General features: G+C 53.1%; 1 protein-coding gene across 2 annotated transcripts in view; it reads left to right on the top strand.

Moving 5' to 3' along the window:
• The first annotated feature begins 227 nt into the window (after positions 1 to 227).
• Positions 228 to 14,855, top strand: part of Sorcs2 (sortilin related VPS10 domain containing receptor 2) — a 371,962-nt gene continuing 357,334 nt past the window's right edge. The window contains exon 1 of one of the 2 annotated variants that reach the window (XM_021162553.1): positions 228 to 792. In XM_021162553.1, coding sequence (XP_021018212.1) covers positions 316 to 792 — 477 coding nt within the window. In that variant the 5' untranslated portion in view covers positions 228 to 315. The remainder of the gene's footprint in view (positions 793 to 14,855) is intronic. The other variant, XM_029478093.1, reaches the window with a different exon arrangement.

The raw sequence follows: 14,855 nt of genomic DNA, 5'->3' as shown, positions 1-14,855 counted from the left end.
TCACTGGGAAGGAAGGAAGGAAGGAAGGAAGGAAGGAAGGAAGGAAGGAAGGAAGGAAGGAAGGAAGGGGTCTTGGAGGTGTGACTGCGCTCAGGACATCCTGGCCCGGCCTGGCCCAGCCCAGAGCTGCGGTGACTTGCGCTCGGCCGGCAGGTGGCGATGCTCCCTTGGCTGCGTGGCGGCGTTGAGTCCCCTCCTCCCGCGCTCCCTCCCTCCCGGCTCCTTTCTCTGCGCTCTTGCTCAAGCTCCCAGCGCCCTCCCGCTCTCCCGGCCGCGGTGTCGTCCGCACCGCCCCGCCGTTACCTACCAGCGACCATGGCGCACCGGGGACCCCCGAGTGCCCCGAAGCGTCCTGGCTCTACTGCGCCGGACCGGAGCTTTCAGGCTCTGCTGCCGCCGTGCTGGCCACGTTCGTGGCCGCTGCTGCTGCTGCTGGTGCTGGTGGCTGCCTGCGGAGCGATGGGGCGCTCCCCCCAGCCCGGGCGCCAGGGTCCCGGTGTGCAGATCACTAGGCTGCTGCCCGCGGGACGCACGGAGTCCGGCGATCGCAAAGATCCGCAGGCACGAGAATCAGAACCCAGCGCCCCGGGTCTCGGTCCGGGTTCTGCTTCGGGTCCCAGCACCGATGGCGCCCCAGCTCCGGGCAAGGGGCGCAGGGCTCGGGCGGTGCCGGTGGCCGGTGCGGCTTCGGCTTCGCGCGCACAGGTCTCGCTCATCAGCACGTCGTTCGTGCTCAAGGGAGACGCGACGCACAACCAGGCGATGGTACACTGGACAGGAGAGAACAGCAGCGTAAGTAACCTCCGCACGCACCCCGGCCCTGCCCGGACACCTCGGGATACCCAGGGAGACCACCACAGCCCCTTACTTCCGGACCACCCGCGGTCACTCTGCTGGGCATTCTTGGCTACTTGGGGGACGCGGGTCACCTCGGCGGCGCCCCTACTGGCTTCTGGTTATGGGTTACTTTTGGAAGGGTCCTCGAATTTGTGAGATTCTGTCTCGCTCAGAAGGCATTTCCGAAGATCTGGAGACCAGAAACACCCCTAGCTTCTAGGTCTGGGCTACAGGGAAGGTCCCTGGAGTCTTCAGGATCTGGGCAGCATGGGACAACTCCAGGTCCTTGAGGGCTACCCAGCTCTGCGCCGCGTGGACAGTGGGTGGGTCGCCCACACACTGCACTGCACTCAGCAGCTCCAGAGAGCACCTCTGGAATTGCCACCTCTGGCGTCCTTACTACTTCATTTATGCTGATCTCAGGGTCCACGATATCCCTGGCAGTTCCATGTCCAGTTCGAAGGCTCTTAATTCTAGGATTGCTCCTCCTAGTGTGTCCCACAGCTGTCTTTGGTCCGAGTGGACCATGGGGTGTTTAATATTATTTAACGTTCTGTGGTCTTTAGAGCAGTGCGCCAACTCCCTCCCTACCTTTCTCCCATGCCTCTCCCTCTGCCCGGAGATCTCCAGCATCCATCCCTCTCCTGCACTTCCAGATTTAGGATCCAGCCACTCCCTGTTCCTTTTTTTGGTAGTGCACCTCAAGGGGTTTGTTTTTCCTTGTTAAAGGTCAGAGTCACTTTGTCCCCTCTGAGGAATCTCAGGTGTGTGCACTCCAGGTTTGCAAGTCTTTGCTCTCCAGGGAAGTGTGTTTTCATGAAGAGAGAGAGAGAGCTAGGAATCCCTCCTCACTGCCTGTACCACACAGACTTTCCATTCCTCCCCCACCCCACCCCTCAGGAGGTGACTCCACCTCTTTTCCTTGTCTTCCAAGTTTTTTAGGAGACTGCATAGGGACAGAGTCCCTGCATGCACTGGGAAGTGGAGTGAGCGGGTCTTCTTTTTGGGTTATCAGGTGGACCTAATTAAGCTGCAGACACTTTTAACCCCCCCTCCCCCAGTCTCCTCTCCTCGCACTCTCGGTGACTGCTCGGAGGCTTCCATTTGTGCTAGGGAAGGGACCACCATGTGGCCTTGGCTGGTCTAAACTCCAGTCCTGCCAGCCCCTTCCCTACTGGCTGGCTTTGTCCAGGGTGCAGGTGTCTTCACTGGTCCCTAAGCTAATGGCATCTCCAGGAAGACTAGCAGCCCTCAGAGGGCAGAGCTGGTGCTGTGGACGCATCTGGCCAGCAGGGGGCAGTCAGGGTGCTGAACAGAGTACTTGGGTGTTCCTCCCAAGAAGGGAGTTGAGGTGCCCTGATGTCCTTCTCAACTGCACCTTGAGCAAGCCCTCCACCTCTAGGTATTCCGCTGGCCCCAGCCTTTTAGTGCTGGCTAGCACCCAATAATAAACCGGAACCCCTGGGCCATTGGCCATTCTTGGGGACTGAATAGTAAGTAGCCCAGAACACAAGAACTGAAAGGGACAGAAACACACTGAGATCTGGATCTGAGGTGCTGAAGTGGTTAATTCAACTATCTTGTCACTTTGTCACTTAGCTTCATGGTATGAAAGAAGGGAGTGAGACACCAGGTGGGGGTGATGGATCTATAGGAAAGGAGACCAGCTGCCTCTAGTATGGGCTGCTTGCTGTCCAGCTGAACCCCCTATGAGATTACAGCCTGGCCCTTGAATAGGCACTTTGGAGAGTTGAGGATGGAGAATGACTGGCTGAGCTCTGAGTGACCCTCTTCTGCAGCCGTTATCACATGGGGGCAGGCGTAAGATGTGGACACCTGGGCCCAGCCTGGCACTTAGCTGGCACCTAGTTTATGATGAATGTGCGGGGCAGCATGGAAACACTACCCGGTTATCTCTCTGACTTCTGTCTTCTCTCTTCTCCCAACTCTCATGGACCTTGCAGAAGATGGGATTCTCTCCAGAAACCCTGACCGACAGCCCATGGCTGGGGATGCACTCATAGGTTTACCTTGTCTGAGAAAACCCAGGAGTAGAAAAAGATGGGTGAGGGCTGCCTCAGGAAACCGGTTCCTTTAAACACAGTTCTCTCAGATCTGGTGTGCACAGCACATTCTTGGCACATGAAGTGTCTTGGAAGTGCGTTGCTCCCCCTCCATGCTCAGTGTGCAGCCACAGGGACAAAGATGAGAGCCAGCACTTGGCAGTTGGCTGTACCTCTTGCTTGAAGCACCACCTCGGCAAGCTTGGATGAGACCAGAGCAGACTGAGGGACTCTGTGAGTGCTGTCTTTATGGGGTTGCCTTTCTGCTGCTTGCCTCTGCCCTCTGCAGATGCGGTCCACAGCAGAGTGTTTGCTTTATAACATCAGGTGCTTTTCAAAACAAGACCGCTGCGGGAGGGGGGGCTGGGGGAGGGGCACAGACTCTCCGAAAGACATTAGTGAGCATCCCAAGCATCCTGCTAAGGGATGGGTTGAGGGATGGTGGGACTCAAGCTGGTTTCCAGACAGTTTCTGTCACTCCAGCTCTGGGAACATATGTGAGTTTTCCCTGCGAAGGCGCCATTCTTTCCCGCTCCCATGGAGATAGGGAAGAGGACTCACTTGGAAGTTCAAACAGGGCCTCTCCAGCTGACGTTTAGCTGTGCCAACACATTGTTACAAGTGAGATGAATCCTTCGTGGAAACCGACCAGGGTTGCCTTTTGATGGGCCTGGGTTGGGCTGTGCACACAGGGCTCTGGGTCTCCACACTGCCCTTGGAGGCAGAGAGGACATAGAAAGGTGGGAAACAGACTTCTGTGCTAGGCTCCATCTGAGGGGTGGCAATTTCTTGTTAGCCTGGTAGGAATGTGAGGAACTGTTTTGGGGGAAATTACTTGCCAATGGGGCTTATTTTAAGTATGCTCACCTGGGCTCCTTCCTGTATAACACTTGAATACAACTCATGGTTTAACTTGGGTGCGAACTTTCTACATCCAGGTCTCCTCTCTGCTCCTCAGACTGACCAGTGACTTTTTTTCTAGCCTGTGCTGTGTCTCCGGAAGAGGTGGTGTTTGTTCCTAGACAGTTCTAGGCAGATTGAGCGTGCTCCACTCCAGGCATCTGGCTGGACTCCCTACCCTGTGTCATGTTATATAAATGCAGAGAGCCCAGTGCAGGTCAGAAGGTGGGTTCTCTGTGGTGGAAGGCCAAGGGCAGGCTGTCAGCCTCAGTTTCTTGTATAGAGGGATTATGGTCTCTGCCTGAATTGAATGCGAACTGCTGCAGGCCAGGTTCCTTGAGGCAGGTGCATTAGTTTGCTCTGGCTTTGTGGCAAAGGACTATGGCAATGTGGGTCCTTGACAGCAGTGTCCCTTTGACCCTTTGTTCGCACCCAGATCGTGAGCTCTCTCCTTCCTATTGGGACACCAGAACCACTGGGTTAAGGCCATCTTGACAAGCTCAGTATAATGGAAGCACAGTTAGAAGTCCTACTGATTCACTCATTTGCAAGTCCTGGGCTTCAATTTATGGACCTTGGGGGAGGGGCCGAAACAGTCCTGCCCCCAAGTGCAGGGAACGGGTCTCACTTGTCATTCTCTGGGCAAGCACCTGGAGCTCACAGTCACCTGATGGGAGAGATGAGATAGACATAATCAGGCAGATATTGAGAAGGACGTCATCAGGGAGGACAGCATAGCAGAGGCGGCCTCAGGGATGGCTCAAAGGATGAGTAGCGCCGAAGTAGAGGAGAGAAGGAGGGTGTTCAAGCTGGACAGTTTGAGCGGGTCCTGTTAGGTAAGAATTTGAAGGTCACAGGTGCCACACAGAGACACCAAATACATTGTGTGGGAGCAGAAGCCTGAGCAAGAAGCTGGGAGGGAAAAAGATTGCGCATGGTCCCCAAATGTGTAGCTGAAGAGCCCATGCCAGGGTTGGGGTGGTGAATATTTTGGCTTCCGAGCCTCCTGGCCTGGGTTTGTCTCAGGATCTCCCCTCTGGCTTTGAGTCCTAACATGAATGGAGGAGATGCTCTGGGGCCTCTGTCCTTGCTGTGGGAGGGGGACTTGCAGGCTCATAGGTTGGTTGTACAAGGGCCAGATTTTCTAAGTGAAATGCATAGATCACAGCATGATGCGTGGCTAGAGGTTAGCTTGGAAAGGTCACAGGAGGTGTACAGGGTTGAGGCTCGTGGGACTCTGTACTGGAGGTGCCCAGGTTAGGAGGAATAGCCTGCTGTGCCAGCTTCTTGCTTTCTTCAGTGCTGGGCTCTGAGGTGGCAAGTCAGTCTCTACCTACTGAGACCTTCTGAGATCTGAAGTGAATGGATCCATGCCTGGCACGAAGCTGACTGACAGCCCTGCTTCCTATAGCTGTGGTGTTGTGGTGTTTATGGCTTTACGGTTTTGCATTAGAAGTGTCTCAGTGGCTCCTGGGCACTGCGGCTTCCTGAGTTCAGGGCTCCTGAGAGCCAGTCTCCCTTTGTTCTATGGCTGGAGCGGAGGTCTGGCTTCCCAAGGGAGCTGAGACTGGCAGCTTGTAGGCACCGAGCACTTGTCCTTGCAGCTACTACCACCGAAGCATCCGGTAGCCACCCAAGTGAGACAGAGACCAAGGATGCGGTGGCTCATGCTGAGTGCCTGTCACAGGGGCTGTCAGGTGCCTGCCACTGGCAGGCAAGCCCGTCAGGGCCTTGAGTCTAGTGTCTGGATGAAGAATGAGGAGAAAGACAGCGCTGCCTGTGTAGTGGACAGGTGGTGGCCAGAGAGCAGTGTACCGTAGCACACAGTCTATGGAGGCAAACCACAGGTGCATACTCTAGCGGGCTCCTGTTTCATGCCGATGGTACCCCAGGATCCTGTGCTGAGGGTGCCCAGGGTCCTGTGCTGAGGATACCCCGGGGTCCTGTGCTGAGGGTGCCTAGGGTCCTGGGATGAGGATGCCCAGGGTCTTGTGCAGCGGTATATGAAGGGATTACAGGTGCTGAGGGACCCTGCCAGAGTCTGTGTGTAAGGGTGATTCATTTGTATCTTGTATAACTTTCTTTGCGAGGGAGGCGGTTAGGGTGACACCGAGGGCTGTCCTTGAGGGCAGGGAAGCCATGCTGCATTTTCACTTGAGTCCAGGCTGATGCTCAGGTCAGTGAGAAGGCTTTGCAGGCAGTGAGATGTCATCCTCCCATGCAAACATTTGAAGTCCAGTGGGAGCACCCCAAGAACCCCACTGCCTGCAGCTCACAGAGACTCAGCTGCGGAAGATGAAGATGAACAGATGGGGTTTGGGAAAGGGACTGGGCAGCTCCTTTCAACTGTGAAGGCTGAGGAAAATTAAGTCATTTGACTAGGTCATGGGGAGCAGTGGAGGCCTGGATGGGAGGGGCTATTTGGGGCTGAAAGACTGTAGGCCTCCTTCCACCATAGTGCATGTCACCTGAGCCAGGAGCTCTATCAGGGGTTCCCAGCTGGGAACTGAGAGAGACTCTTGGCTCTGGTGGTACCACCTGCTTCTGCCTTCCCTGTTGGACATCTCCTTTGGCTGGTGGTGGACAGCTGCCCTCCTTTGTTCTTGTCCAAGGTCAACAGGTGTGATGTCATTATGGATTGAGGTCCCCAGCACTACAGGTCATCTTTTTTGGGCATCTCAGGTTTGATCTCAGGTCGTTCCCAGCTCCACTCTCCCAGGCTCTCCAAAAGCCTCTAAGGTCCTGTCTTGCTCAATGCTCTAGTGGGCAACTCAGAGTCTAGAAGTCCTGCGCCCCTTCCCCCTTGAGAGCTCATGTGTGTGTGTGTGTGTGTGTGTGTGTGTGTGCACATGCATGTGCACAGACTGGACTGAATGGAGGGCTCTCACTTTCAGCTTCTATGTGTGTGGCCAGTAGAGCCACAGGAGCCATGCTTGGGAGACTCCCGTGCATTTGTAGAGACCCTGATCTCTGAGAGTTAGGATTGTTTGAGAAGGCTTGAGATGTCTGCTCCAGGCCCTGCTGAGAACTGGCAGCATTGGATAGGAGGAGTCTGGGCAGGCAGAGGTGCTGATGTTGAGTCCCTGTATGGTGTGACCCCTGGTAAGTGTCAGCATGAATGAGAGGCTGAGGGGATAGAGTCACTAGTGTGAGCCCCTGTGTGTGGGACTCATGCTGCCCTCTCAGCCTCTGACCTTGGGGACCTTGCCCTGTCCACCAGAATGCCCACTTGTCTCCCCATTAATCCCTGAACCTCACTCCTCTCCGCCCTCAGTGAGAAGCCCACTCCTCCAGTGTCTGCCTCCCCCCGGGCTGTATCTGTGTACCCAGTTTCTTGGGTTTCAGTTTCCTCGTCTATAACATGAGCAGCAGTGCCTGGTGATTTTTAAATCACTACCAACCCTGCTATGGACTTTGTGTATACATTTAATTTATTCATATTTTATTTATAGATATGTTGAGCAGCATTGGGAAGGGCTTGAAAGCCCCAGTGCTGGCACACAGCTGCCTCTTCTTAATGTTGCTGTAGGTGCAGCCCTTAATGCCCCAAGGCTCCAGTGTGGACTCCAGCATTAGGTACAGCCAGACTCCCCTGCTTCTGCTATTCTAATTGGTTGAGGATAGAGCTTCTCTGAGCCTGCTTTTGGTAAAGCAAGGCTAACAATTCTGTGTCAGGTTCCAGAGAGCATTCTAGTTGTCCAGCTTGGGCACCCTGTGGAGCCTGGCCAGCAATGGGTGGAGCCTGGCCAGCATGGGTGGAGCCTGGCCAGCATGGGTGGAGTCTGGCTAGCATTTGTGGGGCCTGGCCAGCATGCTGCCAATGCAGTCTTCCACTCTGTGGTTTTCCAAGTCCTTGGACATCACTTCCTTGTTCTTTCTTTTCTAGCAACAGTGCAGGTCCCAGCCCCCAGCAGCTGTGGACTCAGCTAATATTTGCTGAGCATTTCTTGTGTACCTGGCAGGGTTAACTGCTGGGGCTGCAGTGTGGAGCGCAATGAAGCAAAGACCTTGCCTGGTGAGATGTTGAGTGGAAGTAGAATTCTTTCCAGAGTGTCCTCAGGGCTGTGTGAACATGTGGGTGGGGGATGCAGGGAGACTCCCTAGAGGAGGTGCAGATGGAGCTGCTCTGAAGGACAAGGAGAAGAGCCTCACCCAGTCTGAGGTGGAGACTGGGAAAGAAAGCAAGGATATTGAGGCCAGGAGGGAGGTGAGGAGCTGAGAAGCCCAGAGAGCTCTCAGGCAGAGGAGGGAGACAGCTGCCATCAGGAAGTCTGGCTCAGAGGTGCCAGGACAACCCTTCAGCAAAGTTCCTGACACACTTCACACACCCACTTCTGCTTTAATGAAGGGGCTCTTTTAGTCTGTAGTTGCAGGAGGTTCCAGAGCGCATTCTAAGGAGGTCATACATTAGCTCCTCTGCACACTCGTTGGGTCAGTCTGTGGCTTGCTCAGGCCTCTCCAGAATTGACGTTACTCCATGGTGATGATTTTCCAGTCAGGTTAGGACTTGCCAGGGGTGACGCGAATGAGCCCAGAGTTGGAGCTTCTGGAAAAGCAGCTGGGTGCCTTTGTGGGGCCCCGAGCTTACAGGCTGCCTTCTGGTTGGGGCTCTCTGGGACCCAAACTTTAAAAGTCCATTGATAGCTCTCTTTGGATGCTCTGTGGGTTACCAAGGGAGGCTGAGCCCCGAGGGTCTAATGATGTCACCAGGACTGCTACTCAAGGTCATTCCTTCAGGGTATAGGGACCAGGGCTGAGCTCTGACCCTGCAGAATTTATAGTTTGTCAGACGTGAATACTAATCTATATGTGTTAGGCTGGTTTGGGTCTGCGCATGATAGACATCAACAGAGTGCATGCTTGTATCAGATCATGTCATGGCTGTCTTGGGTATGGGAGACCCTTCCAGGGTCTTGCGTGAGTGTGATCTGGATTCTGAGTGTGAAAGAAGCCACAATATGATGGGGATGGGCATGCCCCACATGGCAGGTCTGTGCAATCACACGCTTTTCTGGACCCGCCCCACAAGGCTGGAAACTGAAGATGCAGGCACCTGGCTCCCAAGCCTGCATAGGTGTTGGGTGATGGTTGACGGCAGACACCTGGCCTTTTTCGAGACACCCTAGGATTGCTGACACTTAGCAGTCCACAGAGGGTTCATCACCCTGAATCCAATTAAGCTCCTCTCATTGTTTGAACACTGAGGGAAAGAGAGCAGGCCCTAGAAAGGTAGAATCAGAAATAAAAAGCTCGCCATTCTTTGAAGGTGGAGAAGCCCCTTCCTAGTTTGTGCTTCTGTAGCGGTTGCTTGCTTATTTGCACAGAAAATTACAATCATTTAATTAGTTTCTCCTCACACCGGCTCAGAGATCTTAAAATAACAACCCTCGCCGTCCTTACTAATTTTCTCCCAGAAGCAGATGATTTGCTCCGATGTTGAGCTGGCCCCAACTTGAGCACAGCCTGGCTCTCTCGGACGCCATTTCCTGATATTTGTGGATAAACTGAGTTCAAATGAAAGCAAGAAAAGAGGTGGGCCAAGTGTAGGCTTCTGTGCGGATCAATCTTAAGTCTGAGAGTTCTTCTTGAGGTTTTGTATTTGTTTGTTTGTTTTTTTTTTTTGCCCTTGTGTATTTTGTGAAGTGTCACAATAAGTACCACACTGGGCTCAAGAGGAAGTAGCCTCTGCCTGTCGGGGTCACCTCCTGTCCTTTTCTCTGATACGATTTAATTGTCTCATAGTGTTCTCCTCTGTTTCATAGAGCCCTGGATTAGGGGCAATAAAATGAATAACCGCAGCCCCTTAGTACCTGCCGCATCAGGCTGCCTGCATCTTCTCATTGCAGAGACAATTCCGCACCACTTACAGTTATGACCCCACATGCACACAGTTGTCTCCAGGGCTCGTAGGGCATAGCCATTAATGGCCCCAGGCATCGTTTGATGTTCATTAGTCTTGAACACAGATTCTCTCTTTTTTAAAAAAAATATAAGAACTATTTTGAAGCCATTGAGATGGCTCAGCAGGTAGGGGTGCTTGCTGCCAGCCCTAAGGATCTGAGTGAGATCCTTAAAAACCTCCCTGGTGGAAGGAGAGAACTGATTCCTGCAAGTTGTTCTCTGACCTCCATGCACATGCCACGCCATGCACATATAAAGGACAGAAGTAAAAAGTGTACATCGTTTTTAAAATCAATATTTTTATTTTTCTTTATCATGCTTTGAGTTGTGGTTATATAACATCTCTCATTGTACCTATTTTTAAATGCACAGCTCGGCAGCATTCGGACACTTGTGTTGCTGTGCAACCATCCCCAAGTTCATTTCCAGAATATTCTCCGGCTGAAACTTTGTCTCTACTAAGTGCTAATTCCCCGGGCCTGGTAGTCATCACTCTGTGAATCTGACAGCTCTGGCCTCCTGTGAATGGGAGCTACAGTCTCTGTCCTGTGATTGGCTTGTTAGCTTCGTGTCCACCATGTCCTTCCCACATTATGACACATGGAAGCTTGCTCTCTTTTGGGGACTGTATAATACTCCATTGTATGGATGGACCACATTTAGTGTCCATTCCTCTGATGGTGGGCGTTTAAATTCATTTGGCTACACCTTTGGCTGTAGCGAATGAAGCTGTGAGTTCACACCCACAGGAACATGCTTAGACCCAGCTTCAGATCCTTGGGGTATTTGCTTGGAAATAGAACAACTGGGTTAACAGGGTGAGTCTATTTAACTTCTGGATCGAGCATGAACTCTAAAACTAGCAAAGTCTCTTTTGTGTTGCCTTGAATTTTGATACCTGCCAGGCTGGTGTATGGCTACCATCCCCAGAGAACCCTGAGAGTGCCATGGCCTTCCCATGCCCAGGGAGGAAGGTGGTATGGCTGTTGCTTTTGTGACTTGACACAGAGACCGCTTGCAAGCCAAGATAGCCACATCTGTAACTAGTGTGGTGTGGTGCTGGGCCAGGGGTGGGAGTCACCATCCTGAGGCGGAGGCGTCCCTCAAGTATTGTGGAAGCTGCAGGTTACATTTCAAGTTCACACCCCTTCCCTTCCTTGTAGCTTTTAGGCATTTTTCCCTATTGACTTCCTCATTGACCAGCTAAGTAATTCAATTTTCACTCCGTAAAAATAAAGCACTCAATAAAAATCCCTATGTTTTTCTCAATTTATTCCCATCAATACCGCTTAACCCTGTTGGAGTTTGTTGTCTGGTTTATCATTTGATGGCCAAGCAGGGCTTCTGGGTGTTTTGAGTCCTGTAACCCAAATACTCCTCTCTGAATTGAGCCAGCTGCTGGGTCCCCACCCTCCGCAGAGTCAGGCTTTGAGGAGAGCCCTAGCACATACAAGTGTGGAATTTCCTGGCCTGATGGACCCTTCATCCTGGTATGGGTGTTCCTACCTCTCTGTGCCATAGACTTCACCCACCTCACCTCTGGAGAAATGGGGGAGGGGGCACTCTCTTAGAATGTGGATGATATAGTTCCTATAGAATGGATAGATATAAAGGAAACCAACTCATGGTAAAGTTATCAAAATCTGTTTGAAAACATCTGAAGAGACATGAGAATTTTGAAGCTGTGAGCAGTGTAAATGCCATTTTGAGACATAAGGATAACTATGAGCTGCCCTGAGGAACTCCCTCGGCCCCCACTGGTGATGGAGGCCCTGGTCCTCCTGATGCTGCTGTGACCTGCATCCTGTTTCTAATGGAAGGAGCCATCTCATTTTGTAGTCTGTGAAAATAAAGAGGTTGTTTCTTGGGTAAGGGTCATGGCTCTGGAAGATCTGTCAGAGAGACACATGCTGACAAGTGTGGTGCGGAGCCAAGGATGGGAATAACTGAGAACTGAGCCTCCAGGGAGACTGGCCTCCAGTGCATGGTAGATGCTCAGTTAACATCTGGTGTTTTACAATTCGCTATGATAAGGGACCACTGAGTCAACTCAGAGGTCCAGCTACTGAGCTCATGTAAGCATAAGGAATGTCCACTTTGTGCTGCAAAGCCCAGGGTACACCTCTGCAAGGGAGCAACTAAACAAGAGAGATTTATGCCCCTGCACAAGAGGAGCCATGCTGAAGCCATGATGAAGTTCCTGTTGAAAGCTGTGTAGCCAGACTACAGGACAGGCTGTGCCCACTGCTGAGCCAGCCTCTGCCCTCCCACCTGACTGGGTCAGCCAGAAGCCAGGGTGCTCAATGGGGAGAAAACACTGGCTCCCAGAGGAAGTTGAGGCATTTAAATAGTGCCTTATTCTCAGCCCCATCTCACTAACAAAAGGCAGAGCCCAGCAGAAAACCCAGGGGACATGGCTGTCTAGCCTTTGACAAAGAGGGTTGACAGAGACTGGGGACTGTGGGCAGGTGGAGTCACTGGAGAACTTTCTGGAAAGAGCAGGTGGGAGGATCAGGGGTTTAGGGTTATGGGGGGGGGGCTTCCACACAGAACACTTATCTCTTCTACTGCCTACCTACTCAGTCACCCTCAGTCCTTCCTGGAGCCCTGCCTTGGGTCAGCCTCTAAGGGATTCCAGCTTTGCAATTCTGGGGACCCTCTGGGGAGGAGCCCCTCAGATGACCTCTGCATGTCTCTGGGGCCTTGGCTTCATTCTGTGTCCAGGAATTGCTACTTCTAAAATGGCTCAAGAGTTGCCCTTCTTGGAGGAAGTGACTGGGTCCCTCCTGCTTGCAGCCCCCCTCCTGCCTCCTCCTGTTCACCCCACCATGCAGCCTGGGTTAGGGGGGTCTCTCCATGTGTGCTCTGATGTGCCAAGCTCTGGTGTTCCTGGTGCCCTCCTTGATGGGGGTGGCTTGGGTTGCTGTGTACCCACTCTGAGGAAGGCTCTCTTCCCTGCATTACTGGGCCTCAGTTTCCCCATCTGCTAAGGTACCTCTGGACCGTGAGGGAAGAAGTCGGTCACACAGTTGCCAGAAATTATAATTTTCTCACTTTTAAAAACAGGCTTCCACGTGGTTCCATTTTCTTCCTATTTCCGGAGATGCCCACTTAACTGAAAGGCCCTCGGGCCCTCACGAAACACTCATCTCTAGAGGCTGTCTCTGAAGAGCGCTTTTCCCGTTGACATCTGGGTTTTTACAAGTTTCCTGATCGGAGTTATGGATGGAATGCTACCACTTAAGAGCAAGTCAGACCCTTTCCCTGTCGCTGGAGGCAGAGGAGAGGTCTGGCAGTGTCCAGGAAACCTGAAACCCTACACTTGGGGGGTGGGGTAGGGGCTGGTGTGAGGACAGGACCCTAGAGCTTCCAGCTCAGTGCTAGCTTTGCTGCTTCCTTAGGCGAGGCTCTGGGTGGCAGCCACTGGTATCAGAGAAGCAGGTGACCTCTTTCTGACCTGGCACTCCAACCTGTCGTTTGGTTCTGGCCACCTGTGGCATGACAGGGAGACCTATTGTCCATTTTTTTCCAGGGCAAGGGAAAGCCCTGTATCCTACTGTGTGTCCACAGGCCAGTGGTGGTGGTGGTGGTGTGGCTACTGTTTGCTAGAGACTTTGAGCATGGCCAGATTCAAGGGCAGTGCCAAGGCTAATCTACCCTTTCCTCACATGTAGACACACTGTGTGTCAGACTTGGTTCAAGGGCTTTCTGAGCTCAGAGATGCAAAGACCCTCCTGGCTTGCTTGATCCAGTTGTATGGGTATGTGGGAGATGGTCTGGGGCACCACCTACAGAACGTGAGAGGTTGGTCAAGGGCTCTGCAATGGAGTCCTGGCATGTGTGAAGTCGAAGGCTCCCACTTGGATGTGGCTTCTTAGTTCCTACTGTGTGAGCCTCAACACTGGTCACTTGGTCCCCACCTCAGCTCTATTGCCCTTGCTCTTTCTCCATGACTCAAGCTCTTCCTCTAGGAAGGCTCTGGGGCCCCTGCTCCCATGCTCAGTCAGCACTGCTAATGGGTTGGGGTGAGACAGTCCCTGAGTGGCGCTGTGTCTGGGACACCTGCTAAGCATGGCAGTCTAGTATGTGTGTTGCTGCCTGCATCCCGGAGGCCCTAAGTGGGTGACTCTGTGCTCTTCCTCCATCCTGGGAGCCTAGCCTCCCCTCCCCTGGGTGACCATGGAGCCTGTGGAGAGCCGCCTACTCTCCTGCTGGCTTAAAAACTACTGAGCAATAGGAGAGGATCCTGAGACTGGCCAGGAATGAGATGCACAATCTGCGGGCAGGGAAAGGGTGACATGCAGGGACATCTACCCCTTCAAGGACAGCCTACTCAGCCTGCCTCAGTGGCTCTGCTATCACCCTTGCCTGAGACCACACTCTGGTTTCTGGGCTGTGTAGTCTCTGTAAGCTGTCGACTTCATGAACTTGTCCTGTTCTTCAGGCAATGTGACTGACCAGGGCTGGTGGACCTGGTGGAGGCACACATACTGGGGACCTTGCTGAGCAACCATGACTCACTCACATGCTGTCCTCTCACCTACCCTGTCATCCCAGCCTCCATCCTGTGAGGACTTGGTTTGGTGTCTGTCACCTGCTTCCCTAGGCTTTCTCCAAGGTTCTGACTGTCCCAATGTCTAAGTGCTCCATTCTGAGGTCCTAGACTCCTTCCTGTAGTCCTGAAGAAAGGAGGGCTCTCTTTGGGAAGCCTGGAATCTCCTCTCCTGTCAGAAGGATGCCAGCTGGCCCACCTGTCCTATCGTGCTGAAAGAGCTTCTGTGATAGAATGGACCCTTCATGCTGGCACCAGGGAGGGCCGGCTTCAGGTGTGGGGGCTGCCTCACCTCTCTGGAGCTGGTCTGTAAGTTCTGAGACCACCCCAATCTGTTTTTTTCTTGTCTCCCAAGCTCTCCCTTTCAACCTGTGAGGTCAGGGTTGGGCATGGCCTGGGAAGGAGGGGAGTGCGTGTGTGTGTGTGTGTGTGTGTGTGTGTGTGTGTGTGTGATCGGCAGAGGGTGACAGCATAGAATTGTGGGAGGTAGAGGACATTCAGGAACAGTGTCAGGCTGAACCCTGCTCATCCTACTTAGCCACCTGCCTTCTGTCTGCTCATCCTACTTACCCACCTGCCTTCTGTTCGTGTCTTGGTTGCTG

Source organism: Mus caroli, chromosome 5 (genome assembly GCF_900094665.2).
Source record: "Mus caroli chromosome 5, CAROLI_EIJ_v1.1, whole genome shotgun sequence".
Classification (NCBI taxonomy): domain Eukaryota; kingdom Metazoa; phylum Chordata; class Mammalia; order Rodentia; family Muridae; genus Mus; species Mus caroli.
Note: the sequence above shows the minus strand (reverse complement) of the source record. Positions and strands in the feature narration are given on the sequence as shown.